The sequence below is a fragment of the Tricharina praecox genome (genome assembly GCF_024521635.1).
Source record: "Tricharina praecox strain CBS 144465 chromosome Unknown BZA05scaffold_13, whole genome shotgun sequence".
In the NCBI taxonomy this organism is placed as follows: Eukaryota; Fungi; Ascomycota; class Pezizomycetes; order Pezizales; family Pyronemataceae; genus Tricharina; species Tricharina praecox.
The window spans coordinates 710,073-726,273 of record NW_026250415.1 but is presented as its reverse complement, the minus strand read 5'-3'; the positions used below and the strand labels follow the sequence as shown (position 1 = coordinate 726,273).

General features: G+C 53.7%; 4 protein-coding genes across 4 annotated transcripts; 1 reads left to right on the top strand and 3 right to left on the bottom strand.

Moving 5' to 3' along the window:
• Positions 1 to 681: 681 nt before the first annotated feature.
• Positions 682 to 2,400, bottom strand: BZA05DRAFT_399417 (uncharacterized protein; the record flags this gene model as incomplete). Its single annotated transcript, XM_051483802.1, has 10 exons — positions 682 to 1,023; positions 1,063 to 1,123; positions 1,157 to 1,290; positions 1,324 to 1,338; positions 1,378 to 1,548; positions 1,582 to 1,810; positions 1,847 to 1,943; positions 1,980 to 1,992; positions 2,047 to 2,154; positions 2,194 to 2,400. The coding sequence occupies 10 exons, from the start codon at positions 2,398 to 2,400 to the stop codon at positions 847 to 849; spliced, it is 1,212 nt and encodes a 403-aa protein (XP_051339207.1). The 3' UTR covers positions 682 to 846.
• A 3,844-nt stretch (positions 2,401 to 6,244) lies between these two features.
• On the bottom strand, positions 6,245 to 9,033 carry BZA05DRAFT_399413 (major facilitator superfamily domain-containing protein). The gene is made up of 16 exons (XM_051483801.1): positions 8,623 to 9,033; positions 8,500 to 8,552; positions 8,339 to 8,405; positions 8,266 to 8,281; positions 8,177 to 8,214; positions 8,076 to 8,113; positions 7,885 to 8,013; positions 7,685 to 7,818; positions 7,534 to 7,608; positions 7,363 to 7,469; positions 7,141 to 7,309; positions 7,053 to 7,084; positions 6,917 to 6,992; positions 6,732 to 6,862; positions 6,641 to 6,669; positions 6,245 to 6,559 (listed from the first exon to the last, which is right to left on the bottom strand). The coding sequence occupies exons 1-16, from the start codon at positions 8,736 to 8,738 to the stop codon at positions 6,393 to 6,395; spliced, it is 1,377 nt and encodes a 458-aa protein (XP_051339206.1). The 5' UTR covers positions 8,739 to 9,033; the 3' UTR covers positions 6,245 to 6,392.
• A 1,756-nt stretch (positions 9,034 to 10,789) lies between these two features.
• On the bottom strand, positions 10,790 to 11,659 carry BZA05DRAFT_338136 (uncharacterized protein; the record flags this gene model as incomplete). The annotated part of the gene is made up of 1 exon (XM_051480878.1): positions 10,790 to 11,659. The coding sequence occupies one exon, from the start codon at positions 11,657 to 11,659 to the stop codon at positions 10,790 to 10,792; it is 870 nt and encodes a 289-aa protein (XP_051339205.1).
• A 1,808-nt stretch (positions 11,660 to 13,467) lies between these two features.
• BZA05DRAFT_56197 (uncharacterized protein) lies at positions 13,468 to 15,602 on the top strand. Its single transcript, XM_051488427.1, has 6 exons — positions 13,468 to 13,508; positions 13,571 to 14,031; positions 14,110 to 14,175; positions 14,315 to 14,419; positions 14,490 to 14,865; positions 14,989 to 15,602. Exons 2-6 carry the CDS (start codon positions 13,753 to 13,755, stop codon positions 15,438 to 15,440), a joined length of 1,278 nt encoding a protein of 425 aa, XP_051339204.1. The 5' UTR covers positions 13,468 to 13,508; positions 13,571 to 13,752; the 3' UTR covers positions 15,441 to 15,602.
• Positions 15,603 to 16,201: the final 599 nt, after the last annotated feature.

Here is a 16,201-nt window from a genome sequence, read left to right as displayed (position 1 = left end):
GGCCTAGGATGAAGGTTTTCAGACTTTCAGTACAATTATTCCAAGGACGAGCCAGCTCGGAGCCTTGAAGCCTTGGAACCTCGACGACGAAGTTCAGGATACCGACTCCCGAGCGAGAGGGCCAGCCAGACGGGGGGAGAATAAGATACCGGTAAACCAACATCCAGTGGACTTACCACCCTGTATGTGTGTAATGGAATGGGATTGGAAAATCTGTGATTTTTAATCCCGCGGGCAGGTTTGCTTTCAGTCGGTCGCTCGCTCGGGTTCACCTCGATCTACGGAACGAATGGATGGACGAGTGCTAGGTGTCCCGGATCATGGTTTCATCGAGTGGTGAATACCCTTATCCGTGGTCCGCTTTCACAGGCAAACTGTACATATTATTTACCGACACTAGATCCGGAGATAGACGTCACGAAAAGCTCCATTCTTACGGCGATAATGACAGCTCTCATAGTAATCTACTCTACTTATGCTGCATACGACCGACGACCGACGAGATATGTTCCCACTAGGTACCCATCTCGGCCCTCGCCGGCATGTTCTTGTGGTAGATTTCTTTGCCGGATGAGAGGATACATGTATGACTTTCGCTTGAGAGAGGCCATTTGTGGATGTTTGTGAGTTATGTTAAGCTGCTGACGAGTCATTGTAAGCGATGGAGTTGTTGAGCGGGTACAGAGGCTGTGGGAAACATGAGTGGGTTTACTCCGAAGGATAGTTAAAGGAGTCCATTATCGCTAATTATCATTCATACGCACAGGTATCTCGCTTGACAGCAAAACGGAAAACAAATGAAATTGCTAGCTACGGTACAAGGGAAACTCGTCACCATGCGAGTGTCTAGAACGAACCCGAGCTGCCTTCCGAATCCGAATCCGAGTCGCTCGAGCTGGACGATGAACTGGACGATGAACTGGACGATGAGCTGCTCGAGCTCGAGCTTGACGACGAACTGGAGCTGCTCGAGCTACTACTCTTCTTCTTCTTCTTGTGGCCCTTATCGCTCTTGTGTCGGTGCTTGTGTCCATCGCGATGCTGTCTGTGTCGCAGCCGAACCTCGACTGGCCCGTCTTGGTCGATTACGCCATGATTGCTCTGGCGCAAGGAACTGAACGTGCTCCCGCCGCCAGTCGAGTATCCGTGCTTCCACAGGCCACTCATACCACCGCTCTTCTCTTCCTCCTTGTCCTCCTTCTCTCTCTTCTCTCTCCTCTCCCTCCTCTCTCTCCTCTCCTTCCTCTCACTCCTCTCACTCCTCTCACTCCTCTCACTCTTGTCGCTCTTCTCACTCCGCTCCTTTCTCCTCCTCCTACGGACCTTCCGTTCCTCGCGCTCGCTGTCGCTCCCGCTGAACTCGGGGTAGTCCTTGACGCTCTTGTGCCTGCGATGCTCGCGCTTATGTTCGCTTCGTTCGCTTCGTTCGCTTCGTTCGCTTCGTTCGCTTCGTTCGCTGCGTTCGCTGCGTTCGCTCCTATGCTTGCTCTTCTTCTTCTTGCGGTCCTTATCCTTCTTCTCCCCGTCTTTGTATTTCTCCTCCCCGGACTTTTTCTTTTTGTTCTTCTTGATCTTCTCCACCCCGACCTCGGTAGCATTCGCAACCAGCGCACCGGCAATCGCGCCCACCACTCCGTGGCCAACCTGATGTCCCAACAGCGCGCCCGTAGTACCGCCCACCATAGAGGCACTCATGGCACGCTCCTTTTTCGAATACTTGTCCTCGCGAGAGTACCTCTCCTCACGGTGGCCCGAGGATCTCTCCTCGCGGTGACTCATGCGTCTCTCCTTCCGATCACCCCTTGAGTATCTCTCGAGATCGCCGCCCGCATCGCTGCTGGTCGACGGCGTGTAAGGTCCCGCGCCCGCATAGCTGTACTCGGAGCCCAGATAGCTTGGCTCGGGGCCCATATGCGCGCTCGGACCCGGGCCGGAGAAGGCGACTACATGGCCGCCGCCTTGCTGTACATACTGCACACACACATACATCAGCTCCGCACAACACAACGCACCAGCACGCGCGGGTAGTTAAGGCTAAGTAGCTACCTCATCGGGCACCTGCTGCTGCACATGGTATACAGGCGGCGACTGCGCATAGCCCACGCTCGGCGGCGAGCCGTATCCCACTCCCGGCGGCGAGCCGTAGCGCGCGGACTCGTGCGCGGACTCGTGTGTATGCTGCGGCTTAAAAACCGGCGACGAAATCGAGATCGGCGGCGAAGCTGCGTAGCCGTCCGGTCCGCCGCCGGGCTGCTGCGGCGGGCAGATCGGCGACGAGATTGATGCTCCGCCTGGTGGAGAGTAGATCCCCCCCGCCGCTGCCTGGTACGGCTGCGTGGAGGCTGCTTCGGCTTTTTTTTGTAGCGCCAGCTGCGCGTAGTACTCGTCGGGCGTCGCCATGGTGCGTGGGGGGTTGTGCTGTTGTGCTGTGTGCTGTTGTGCTGTTGTGCTGTTGTGCTGTGCTGTGGTGCTGCTGTGGTGCTGCTGCTGCTGTGGTGGTGGCGGTGGGATGTAAGGAGGTGAGGTGGGTGAGGTGGGTGAGGGGTAGATACGTGCTACGATAGTGGGAGGAGGGGCACTTTTCTACGAGGCGCTGTCTGCTATCATACTACTGCTATATACCACTATTATCTGCTGCTGCTGCAGTCCAGGCGCTGGCGGTTTAGATGGGGTTGCATCATGCTGCACTTCACTTTATCGCTCTTTCGTACATATCATACATATGACTTGCGAAAAACCGGCGGCGCAGGGGTTGGGGGCGTGGGCGTGGGCGTGGGCGTGGGCGTGCTTGTGATAGCGATGTGATGGCGATCGATCAGCTTCGATGGCAGGTGCGTTGACGTGGTTGGTTCGTTGGTTGGTTGGTTGGTTGGTTGGGTGGTGGGGCTGTGGGACGAGGCGAGAGAGGGGCGCGCCGGCTGGTTGGTGGGTTGGTGGGTTGGTGGGTTGGTGCGATGCGCATGCATAGGGTGGGATTCGGACTCGGACTCGGAGCCGGTGGGAGGGGCGAGGGGCGAAACTGAAAGTGGGGTGGCGACCGACCGTGCAACGGAATTAGGCTCGGTCGGCCATGGAGTGCTACCGTAGATATTCACTGTGCCACAGGGTTCAAACACCATGAAACAGTTGACATCTCATTCAGGCTTTCAGCGGCGTGCCGGCCGTCATCGTTTCTTCTCCCCTGAGCCCGAGAGATCAAACGCTATAAACGCCCCGGCGGCATCACGAAGCGGCCAGGGCGGCTACTTGAGAAGTAGGTACACAAGGTATCCCAGAATACTAAGCGCGCGGCACATCCGAGTTCCAACAACCCGGACACTGGACACTGGAGTCTGGACACTGGGCGGGCAGTAACTACTCTAACGCAGCCAAGGTCCTGAGTCCAGACGACGACGGACCCGATATTTATTGTATGTACATACCACAAAGCGAGGCTCCCACGTCGGCTGCAGTGTCAGTGACAGTGTCAGTGTCATGTCCCAAGACCACCAGGCATCTCAGACCACTCCACTGAGGAGGTTTCAACTCACAAAGGCCGACGACGACCTCGATCCTTTTTTTGTTTTGTTTTTGTTTTTGTTTTTGTTTGTGTTTTTCTGTTTCGGTAAGTCTCATCATCTTCGCGTTCGACATTACCTATGGGATCATGACGGTCATGTGAACGCTCTTGATCTTATGTAGCCGCACGGACACGGCATCACCTGGAGGCACTGGGTGATATCCTGTGCAGTGTGCACCTGATCGACCGCGGAAGAAAGGTGCAACCGTTACCGTAGGTAGTACATGGAGAGCAGAGAGTGAAAAGTGAACACACGTATCGAACCGATATGGCAGGGCTCGACGGGACCACTGTGAAAGCGAGTCGTTGGTGTGTTTGTGTTTGTGCCTCGACATTGTTAGAGTGCTTGCCAGTGAAGCTCGTTTACAGTACATCACTCGACAGTCGACACAGGAACCCCATCGAATCAAGTCAAGTCAAGTCAATCCGATTGATTCCAGGTGCCAGCGTGGGCATTGTAATCTCCAGTCAGTCATAAAGTAATAGTACAAGCAATAATCATCCGCCATCCGCACCACGTCTCTCCATCCGTCAGTCATAAAGTATGATACAAGCAATAATCATCCGCCATTTGCACGTCGCTCCATCCAATCCATCCAATCCAATCCATCGAGTACCATTAACCATCGCCTGCGATCATCCCCATCCATCCATTTGACAAACATCAATAAAGACCATAATTAATCTAGCAAAAACCAATACGACAATCATCAATTGTACATGTGCACGTGTAGTGTGCACATTCCTAAAAAAGGACGACAATCCAGTTGCCCGTGGTAGCCTGATAGGTAGGTGCAGCAAGCATGAGCCCAGAGCTCAGCTCAGAGCTTTGCCTTCACCTTCGATCCAGCAGAGGGCACAACAGCCGCGGCCGCGTACCAAAACTTCTCGTCGATCTCTTCTGCATGGAGGAAGTGCTTATGTTCTGTTAGCATATCCGCATACCCAACATAACTCAGAGAGGATAGTATACGTACCTCGAGAGTATTAGCACTCAACTCGGCGGCCGCCTCATTATCAACGACCAGGACCGCATTGCCATGTTTCAGCAGCAGCACACCGAGCGGATTACTGCTATCGCGCGGGCCCTCGATAGCGTCCTTGACGGCGGCGGCCATTTCCCCGCCGACCGTGGCAATGATGAGCTCCCTGCTCTGCAGCACCGTTGCCATCCCCATCCCCGCCGGCACGGCCTCAGCCCGCTGCTCCTCGAGATACTGCCGATCTGCCAACAGCATCGGCACAGCGAGCGGCACGACAACCCCCGTCCTCGGCTCATCCAGCCCGTCCTTGACAGACCCACTCCCGGACTCGCACACGCCCACACCCCCATCACACAGCATTACGTCCACGCCGCCCAGGCTGTGGATCAGCCGCTCGTACTCGCCCGGCTTGCGGCATCCCTCCTCGCCGGGGAAGTGCACATTCTCTGCCGCAACGTCGACGACGCGGAAGAAGCGCTCGTGCAGGTACGTGTTGAACCCCTGCTTCTCCCCTTGCTTGTTCGAGGATTGAGCAGCGCCAGAGTCGGAGTCGAGGACGAAGACGACAACGTTGCGGAATGAGACCTGCCCCGCTTGGTGCTGCGAGATCAGGGCGGTAAGGACGCCGGAGATGCTGGCTGATGCATGGTGGGCTAGCAGGCCGAGGATGAACGGCTGTGGCCCCCGGTGTAAAGTGATCTGGCTGCTGAGGTACATCGATATGTATGAGGCGGCAGAGGTGGGGTTTTCGTGCTGGAGGAGACGCCTAAGGGTGATTAGCAGATGGGGATGCAGGGGGGGGGGGGGGGGGGGTGGCAGGACTTACATCGTGATCTAGCTTTTGTAGCTGTGGTAGTTGTAGTTGTTGTTGTAGTGGTTGTCAAAAAAGTAAAATTGGGGAATGGAAAGTGAAGTCTGATTGTCTGACTGTCCGATGGAATGAAGAGTGTACTGGAACTGGTACAGAGCAGATAAGAGCGTAGCCAGTACAGTGGAGGAGAGGACTGATGACGGAGTACAGGTACACAGTGTACCTAAGTAAGTACACTGGTGGCATTAGGACGTAACTGGCACACGCAGCAGCCTTGAAATGGCATTGCCGACTGGGGACTTGAACTTCGGTTCATCGGTAATGTAATGCTTTCTACATACCTGTCTACTGTTGATCGTATGTACATGGCAGATGTCATACTTGCCTGTCAGCATTCCGATAGCTAGCACGAGGCAGTGACCGCATTGACAAGTATACTATGTTGGCCACGATGCTCCGGAGGACGGCCCAGTGTGATGGACGGTGATGCGGCCATAACGGAGGGGATCGGAGACCCCCCATGATTCGTCGCTGCCGAACAACCAGCATAATCTTGCCCGAGATTCCGAGATTTTCTTCACACGAATACACACACAATCCAAGCAATTGTCAACTGTATGGAACAAGGGGAGGCAAGCAATGTATACCAGTACAGTAGTAAGCTGGTCTACATACGGGTAAAATATTTCCCAGTGTAGTGGACCGATTCAGTGACCAAAATCGGCCAGTAGGCCGGTCTATCTGTATCAGGAAATAAGTATCTCCACAGACCGGTCTGGTCTGCCCAGGAGATTTTCTCGCTGGTAGTCCGGTTTGCGCGCATAACCCGTCTCTTGACCCAGGGGCCGGCCTATTTATAAAAAGTCCAATTTGCCCAGCAGGCTAGAACATATCCTAGCGAGGTTTCAGACTTCAGTAGTTACAGCATACCTATTTTACCCCGTCTTTCTATACTTGTAGTACCATATTTACTTACCCACCAGCATCTCGACTACACGTCCCATATATTACAGCATACATCCCATCCCATCTTACCACATCACTCCTCCGCCACCTCGCACGCCCGCTGCTTGTCCATCTCCCTCCCCGCATCTCTCCTTTGGAACCATCGGATCGCCACAGTCCATGCCACCAGCGCGATGGACGTGCCGATCATGGCCCACATACCACGCTCAAATCGCGGCGCGAAGTTGGCGGAGTAGAATACTGTTGTTTGTTTCAGCCATGGCTTGTCCCACACGTACACACACGCACACACGACGTGGGCGAGGGAGAGTATGTACGTACCAATAGCCCACCAGGCGTTTACGGCGTTGCTGTACGCGAGGGGCGGAGTTAGTCTGGGTGGAGAGGGTAAATGGGGTGAGGGGGTGAGTGCCTCAAGAGATTCATTGATGCCAGGACGATAGCGCGCTCCTCGTTGTCGTTGTGGCAGATCACATTGGCCCAGGCGAAGAAGGCGGCTTGCACGGCGTAAATGCCGCCGGCGATGTAGTAGCCGACGAAAACCTATTTCGATGTTGGCTAGAATTGGAAAGAGACACGGAAGGGCCGAGTACTAACCAAGGGCTCCGGACGGTAGGCGAGGACTAGAGACGAGCTTAGGATTCCGATGAAGGCGGACCAGACGCCAATGTGCCTGCGTGGAAACGGCGGATGAGCTCTCCATCATTGCTACTGCCAGGATGGGGAGATGTACCAGTGTTTCTTCGTCAGATCGACATACAGAGCCTACCGTTACCATCAGCACCTAGTTATCCGCTTTCCAAATCCCGACGTATACACACCGCAATCAACGTAGTAACGATCCCCACGGCCGAAACACCCATAGGATAGTTATTCCGTACCGCCACAGACCGTCCCATATCGGCCAGGTAGAGGCCGAACAGGTTATTTGTCGAGAACGACTCTACCTCGCCGGATATCGCCCAGAGCACGGAGAACATCCAGAAGTGCCTGATGCATTTGTCAGTCAGGGGCGAGAGAAGTATGGGATTGGTGGCCACAACCATCGGCCAAGAACACGCTTGAAGATGTCCCATGTGAGACTCGTCTCCGCCTTCTTGGGCAGACGCTCTACTGCCAGCTTCTTTTCCGCGGCGGTGAGGTAGAATGCCTGTTGCTCGGATCAGTTTCCCTTCCCCCCCAGTGTGGCGGCGGGAGGTAGAAATGTCACCTACCTTCGTAGTCTCCGGTGTATCCGGAAAGCAAATGAATCCATAAACCGCCACCGGAAGTGTAATCAGGAAATCAATCTTGAACCGCCCAATCCTGAACTTAGCAACATATCCACCGTCTCTCTCGCCCGGAGCAGGTATGGATGATACATACGATAAACAGCCACCTCCACCCGGCAATCCCTCTCAGTCCATCCATACTTTTGTGAATCGACGACTGCAGGATCCCCGAGAAGAGTGTTCCAGCCAGTCCCGAGGCGGTGAATATCCCGCTGCGCTTTGCCAGTTCTGCCGTTGTCTATCAGGACACGAACAGCACGCCGGGAGTACATATCAAGATTCAAGATGGCCTACCAGACTCGGTATACCACGATCCGAGAATATAATGTGTCCCCACGAAACTGCTGGCTTCGAAAAATCCCTGGAAGAACCGGATCACGTAGATCTGCTCCACCGATGAGACATTGAAGGTTCCGAGCGTCACTGCGGCTCAGTGTGTAAGCGGCGATCACGAGAAACCCATCAAGCACTTGGACAGAGCTTACAAAGTCCCCATGCGAGGATCGTAAAGGGAAACCAGATTCTGGCATGGTCAGTCATTATGTACATCGAGCTGTGTCGAAGGATGTGTACTATGCCTACATACCGAGGGGGGAACTTGAGCAGTGCTATGTTGTTTGGTATCTTGAGGCCCATGTCAGTGGCCGGAATTCGGATCCTGAAGACTTATCCCACCATTCCAGCGATGTAACTATGTATGTCGCTATCAGCATCACTTTCGGCCAAAACAAGACACGCGAGGTGATACCCGCAGGTAAATATCGCCGAGATCTTTGTAATCTGGTTTCCCGACATATTCAGGTCCTCCTTCATTCCTGCGGGCTCGTTAACCGCCGCCGCCGCCACCACCAGCACCACCAGCACCACCAGCACCACCAGCACCACCACCACCTCGCCAGACTTACATACCAGAAACATAGGCATTATTGATATTACTCCGGTCCAGGTAATTGCAAAAGTACCTGATCTCGGCATACCTATGTCAGAATCTAATTCCACCTACTCCTTGAGGGCACGGGAATGGGCGCTCACGCAAGACAGCAAAACGACAATATGAACCAATCGATCTTTAGAAGCAGTTTCTTCTCCGCTTTCGTCGCCGGTATCTCGCCCCACAGCGCGACCTTTGCTTTCCGCAGGGCTCCCATCGGATCTGATCGCGGTTACTGGTGACGTGTGTGTGTAGTTGCCGTGGGTTAAAGTTAGTGTCGGTGAAAGATTCGCACAGGCCAGATCAGTCAGTCGGTCGGAGTATTCGTCGCCTTAATAGCGACAACGAATTATGAATCGGAGAATTGTGTGTTCGGAACTGTGGGTTCTCGGGAGTCGGAACCCACTGCCTTTTTATTTGTGCAGGTAGCCAGGTAGCCGGCAGAGATCGTCCACAGTGTCTAGCGCAACGCGGGCGGAAAACCTTGCTTGAGAGTGTTGTCCGACGGGCTGGCGAACCTCTATGTACCATGTACCAGGAGCTGCCAATAAGTGGTGCCTCACCACCATTACGAATTATAAGCGCAAATAAGCACTAGTCTATATTGGGAGTGCACTAAGCCGGATACAATAAAATGAGTGAGTGGTTGTGACTATGTTGTATGGGAGAAAACGCTAAGCTGTATGGGGGAAAAGCTGGTGAGGCAGCACTTACCTTTACACCCAGTACTCTATCGAGTAGATAAACTGTACGAGTAAAGTACGGTACTAGTTGGTTGGTAACTACGGTATGAACTGCGCGCGTGCGGTTGGAGACTCGGCTCCGAAAATCCCTGCCGAGGACGTCATGCGCACGTGATGGACCTCGTGAAGATTGGCGAGTCGGCTGTATGAGATATCAACTCGCTGCGGAAGTTCAAGATTTGCTATGGATATACGGAAGAGCTTCGGGGATGTATTGCGGGCCGATGGTTGGAAAGCCGAGCTCGCTATAGTTTATACACAGGTTGAAGCTCGAACTCGCCCTAGATGGACACTCCCGAGTAAACTCCACGGCGGAGACCGAATGGGACAACTACTTGCACTGTAGCTTTCTCATTGACATCTGCCACCGATCAACCATCGTCCTCGTAAGGATATCTATTTCGCGTTATGGCCTTACTGGACTACCTATGGCGAGCCGAGGGATGGAAGCTCTTGAGAGGAGACACAAAACCCTCTGTAGCGAGTGATATTTATGGTTTCTGTCGATTGTTGCGCGGTTTGAAACGTCAAGTTGGGGTGAGTATTGTCCGAGGACTGGAGTTTTATGGGTTCACACGCTATAGGAAGCAACTTACTCCGCATAATAGAAACAGAACATCCAGATAAATTGGCCAAAGCAGCCAACGAACAAGCTAAAGTACCAGATCAAAAGTTATCGCCACTCGCCCTTACGAGACCACCACACCACACATGTAGACCTCTCGAACATCACAACCACAGAATAGAAAGTAATACAAATTTGCATACAGGATGATTAGATACATTTCCAGCTTCGACAAAATTTCCAGCCAAAATAAATCAATATTTTATGTGAAGTTGTGACGTTATTCCAAGTCCCATCGTTTCAAGACTATCCATTTTCAACCACAGATTCTGCATCTCAAACACACTCTAAAAAATATTGGGCAATTGGAAATCGTTGCTAACAGCGTAGGTGATCTTATAAGAAACTGGCTCGCAAATATAGGCAGTTGTGGTTGAGCAATGCGGCCCAGGAGAAAAGTTTGTGGTTTTCGCTGGTTGTCGTGCAACTTTCTGTATGGGAGCCCCATACAAAATGCGAAATCACTGTTCAAGTCATGTACAAACTACCACTAAAAACTATCAATGTTGACTAAAAGCGGTCAACGTTTATATATATGAGAGGGCTTATGATTTTACGGCGTCTGTGAAAGACGCAATATTTTTCGGCCAGACGAAGGGTGGGTTTTAGTCGCGTGAAAATGGCCATTTTTGGTGTAAAACGGCCCCCTGGCGATAACTTTTGACCTAGTACTTTACATAGTTGCTTGCACGGTCAACATATATTTCGGTGAAGTATCATGCGGAAAAAGAACATAAGAAGAATCACGACGGAAAATTACACCAATGACGCCCCACCTCCACACGGAAAAGAAGAAAAGAAGAACCACGACGGAAACACACCAATGACGCCCCCACCTCCACGCGGAAACGAACGAACGAAAAACGTCCACAAGCCATCATACACTCCCTTCTCTCCAGCCTAACGATTGTATCCGTCATAGTACCTTCCGTGTCCCCACGAATTCTGCGCCTCTCCGGTGAACCACGGGTTGTACGAGCTATAGTCCCTGACGCCGCTCATGCCCAGCTCGTCGGCGACATTGACATACCCATCTGCGCCGACCTTGCCGCCGCCCTCCTTCAGCACCTCAGTGACGGCCTCGGCATCCTCCTCCTGCCACGGCTGCCTACACATGACGCACGTGACCCTCCCCTTTCCCTTCGTCGCCTTCCACTGGTCGAAGCAGCTCTTGTGGATATTCGTGCCGCACTGGGCCTTGCACCAGACGATCTGCTCGCCCTTCGCGAAGGGGCAGAAGCAGATGGGACAATCGTTATCCTCAACGGGCTTCCGACTGCTAGTGTCAGTCCGTTGGCGCGGCGCATGCGCAAAGATCTCGGCGAGCTCGCCCGGGAGCAGTCCCGCCTGGTACACGAGCTCGTCCGGCGCCTTCAGCACCCGGTGCATGACGTACAAGATGTGCTTGCAGGTCCCGCTCTTCTGCCCATCCGGACAGTCGCAGCTGGGCACCGCGCCGATGTGGATCGTGTACACGTTCCCCGTGCTGCCGGCCATGGTGAACATCTCGGACGGCCCCTCCCACTCCCCCGTCGTCGCGGACAGCTGCTGCCCGCTGCGAGAGAGAATGTACATCCGCTGGTGCTTTGCGCGGCCGAGGCGTTCGGCGACTGAGCGCGGGGGCTGCGCGCGGAAGCGCTTGGGGCGTTTCTCGGCTGTCACGGGGTTCTTGTTGGGTTTCTCTGCGGATGTCTTTGTATCGTGGGAGACGGTTTTAGCTTTGGCTTTGTCGATTGACGTCTTGCGGACCTTTGGTGGGACCGCCCCCATGGGCGTGTAAAGGACCGTGTCGGTGGCGTCGAATGATGGGCGGCCGGTTTGACGGGTGCCAACAATCTCGACCGAGGACTCGCAGTCGGCTGGGACTTCTTCGATACTGCGTTTGCGCGGCTGTCTCTTGGCTCTCATTGTTGCTGTGTTTGTCTTTTTGTTTTTTGTTATTGGTATTCTTCGTGTTTTAGTTAGAGTTATTGTCGTTTGGTATGGGAGGAGGAGGGAGAGTTGAGCTTCAGCTTCTTTCTTTGTTCTGAGAAGCCGACGAACCGGTGACGTACTTTATACATCGCCGCTTACTTATCCACCACTTGCCGAAGTACCGATTTGGATGGTCGTGTGCAACGAATCAAGATCCGAAGTTTAGGTTCTCGCTTGGAAGTCTTTCGCCTGCACCTCTGGGGCTGAACAAGCTGGTGATCTCTGGCACGCTAACGACGGTACAGACACATCCCATTCTTCGTCGCCGGTAACCACCACCATCACCACCCTTCCTCCGCCGAGGTATGTCACAGTGGATCACTCGTCAGACACCACCAATCGCCACAGGATGAGACAATGGCCAATGATCCGAAACTTCTCCCATCTCCGCGGAAGAGTTGGCATTGGTTGCTGGGGATGCCGGTATTCGATGAAGAGACACCGACATGATACTAGTGCACTCTGCGGCGACGTGGAGTACCGGCAACCAGTGGCGAACCAATGGCCAGGCGCAGTGCCAGTTCATACATACCGTACGGCATGTGGGTATGTAAGAGTGCAGCCTTGACGAGGAGATGGCAGAAATCATTTATACCGGTATCTCGTCATATACATACCGTAGACACGGATCGCAGACGGTATAGCACCGGTATTTATGAAAGGTATGTTGACGCTCGTTCGCTGCGGAACCACTTCCTCCTTCGAGGTCAATGCTCATCCCTCAGCGACAGCCGTTAACCCTTAGCCGGTGAGAGTTGGCTGGTGAAAAAGCAGACATGAGCCAACATTCCTCACGGCAGACCCGAGACTCGCTGGAGGAGAACGACAGAGGAAAGTCCTCACGCACGCACGTATAACATGCGAGCACTCGCGTTGTCCGTACACACCTATCACATAAAAATATTTGGGTAAGTACCTCTACTTATGTTAGATCTTCCTTACGCACCGTTATTACATGCAAGTACTCATATACCGTACATATAGATACAAAGGTGATTGCCATACTCACGTCAATCCTTAAAGTCCATTTCCGCTGTCGTCACTAACCGGTCGGTCCGTTTCCGTGATCGCATCGATGTGCCTCCTCCCAGCACGAGGGGTCTGAGCTCGTGACAGCGTGAGAAAGCGGTCTTACCGCTGCTCTGCAGAAGGGGGATAACCACTTACATAACTTACCTCCATGTCTTAGCCATCTGTCTTGCCTCCGTTCTCTGTACGGGTTGTGCATGGGGGCGCTACCAATAGTCACACACACACACACTGCGTGGCGGGTTTCCGCGACGAACATGGGGAAAAACATGTCGCTCAAAGGGATATTGCAGTCGGTCGGTCGGCGGAAGTTATTATCGGTAGCCAAATACTTGGATGCTCCAGCGACCATTTGGTGGCTTTAGAGTTCTCTGAAGAATCTGGTGCCGAGTTCAAATCAGCTGGCGTCCACAGCGTCTGATGGGGGAATGCGAACGCACGGACAACCGATCGGGCCCTGCTCTCGTCCTCCTCCCCTGCTCTCGACGATCTTAGAGTTAACTCTGCATTGCTTTTTCTGTCCTCCATGCGAATATCGCTAGCCAATTACCATGCTTTTTGTTTTTTCTGGGTGGTAGCCGACGCCGTCATTCGGCCGGCGGCGGGTCCGCTAAAAGTAAGTACAATTCCTACGCATACTCTATTTAACGGACCGGTGCCAATGTAATTTGCCTGAAGAATTTCGTCCCATGCTGCAGAGTCCCCGTCGGTGACGAACGTCAAATCAACTGCTCATCAACTTCTTCAATCCGCCGTCCCTCCGGAGATGGGCCCTGGATGCCAATACTGAGTACTCGCCTACTTACCAAGTACATACAGCGCTAAAACGAGGGCCAAGCTACCTAGGCAACGGACCGAACATGTACTTGCCTGGAAGAAGCGACATTCTCGATCCTCTCACTCGACACTTGCAACTGCTACTACCGCAGCCGCCGCATGGCAGTGGTCATGACGTTTATCGTCGACACCAGCAGCTGCACCAGCCACAGCACCAGCATCTGCAGCCACCGCAGCCGCAGCTAGTCAGACCGGATGGCGTCTCGGACGCGGACCATCTGCCGCAGGACGATATCGTGGATTTAACCCATGTGCTCATCATCTCGGTGGCTTCGGTCACTTTCTTGATCTGTTCCCTCCGAGTAAGTATCAGCCCTCCCCCCCGAATCATTATGTGGCGGTGGTTTGTAGCTTATTTACCTTCGTTTTGCTCGTACTAGCTATACGTGCGAAAGTTCGTCATGAAGCAGTTTGAATTGGACGATATTATGGCGATTGTCGCGCTGGTGAGTAGGATCGAACCAAGTTCCCCACCATTATCATCAAAACCTATATTGGGAGAGAAAGAAAGAAAGAAAGAAAGAAAAAAGAAAGAAAAAAACAGTCATAGATGACTGACTTCACCGATGGACATACTGCTACTAGATCTTTACCATGCTCTTTGCCGCATTGATCGTGATCATAACCCACTACGGCGCGGGTGAGCACTTCTGGAACGTCTCCCAGAAAGACCTTGCAAAGATATACTTGGTACAGTACTACTACCATCTCCCCCTTCCATACATACTAGTATTTACGGCAAACTCATCCCCCATTCTAGATCTACTATGTGGCGCACTGTTCCTACCTCTATGTCTCACTCTTCATCAAGATCAGCCTCCTCATCTCGTTGATGCGCTACTTCCCGGACCAACACATCCAGCGCATCAGCCAGGGGCTGATCATCCTCCTGACGGTCTTCACGGTGGGCAGCGAGCTGGCGATAACCTTCCAGTGCACGCCAGTGCGGGCCGCCTACGCGCCCGTCGAGGGCGCCACCTGCTGGCCAAAAGAGACGCTGTTCATCATGATGATCTTCCAGGGCGTGGCGATGTCGCTAACGGACGTGGTGATACTGGTGCTTCCCATGCGGCCGCTGTGGCGCCTCAAGGTGCCGCTGCGAGAGCGCTTGCCGCTGATGGCACTGTTTGGGCTGGGTGAGAGACACAGCACGAAAACCACCGTCCCTTAGTTCAGTGTGTGTGTGTGTGTGTGTGTGTGTGTGTGTGTGTGTGGGTGGGTGGGTGGGCAGGTGCTTACGGACTTTGGGGGGTTATTAGGTGCCGGAGCGTGTGTGGCGAGCATCGTGCGCTTTACCACGCTGGTCTACACCAAGGACGAGGTCGACCAGACGTACTCGATGGTGAAGAGCGCCATGTGGCTGAACACCGAGTTCTGCTTCGGGCTGATGGCGGGGTCCCTACCGTCGCTGCGGGTCATCCCCGGGATCCGTGCGTTGTGGAGAGCGTTGTCGAAGACGAAGGAGGGCTCCGGCGGAGAGGGGAGGAGGAGGGGAGAGAAGCGGTGTTCACGAGGTGGGCATCACCCGCCGCTGCCGCCGCGTGCCACCGCCGCCGCGGCTGTAGACACGTTCGAGATGGACATGGTGGCGAGTGAGACCGGGTTGACGGATACGTATATTGGGCGGGAGGAGGTGGGATCGTTTTGTCGTGATGCGGATAGTAGGGGCGTGGATAGTGATAGTAGGGCACAGGATGCGGATGTAGGATGATATTTTTTACCGGTTCATGGCTTCCCGAGGTGTCGAAGCAAGCATGCACTGTTCTGTGTAGATACCATTTATGCACCAGCCGGCGAGTCCCTGAGACCAAGGTGAGATCGTGGCCGTATCTAGTACTCGGGAGCTCCGGCACGATACCTCACCAGAATCGATATCTGATGGGCTGCACGTGTGCGTGCGTGTCTGTACTGACATATCATTCTCGCCACCGTCACCTCGGACCGACAAAGAATCCAATTCATAATGCGAATTAGCAAACCACATCGATAGATACCGGCCTCCATCTCCGTAGCGGAGCTGCAGCCTTGGGTCAGCCCGACTGTCCGAGCTCGTGACAGCCTCAGAAAGAGGTCTTACCGCCGCCGGCAGCAGGCTGCAGACTCCCGACTCCAGATGGGACGGACTCATGTCTTGAATTTTGTGTCTCGTCTCCGCTCTCCATAATGCGCAGTAACTATGCCAACTTTGTCTGTTGACGTACATACTGTACACACCGTGTGTCTCGGACGTATGTCACACAGCAACGGGCGATTTCTGCCACTCTGACCGGCGTTGAGCGTGTGCCGCTTGGCGTCGGTGGCAGCCTGGCAGGTGCTCGTATTGTTGCCATTGGCGGCTGGTAGGTATATTGCTAGTAACTATTCGTTGGAGAGTTCCTGTGTAGAGTATGTATGCTGGCTCTCTGCGGTGAACCAGCACGGGGAGGTCTGGGACCAATCACTACATATGGTACCTAGCCGCCCACAGCGGAG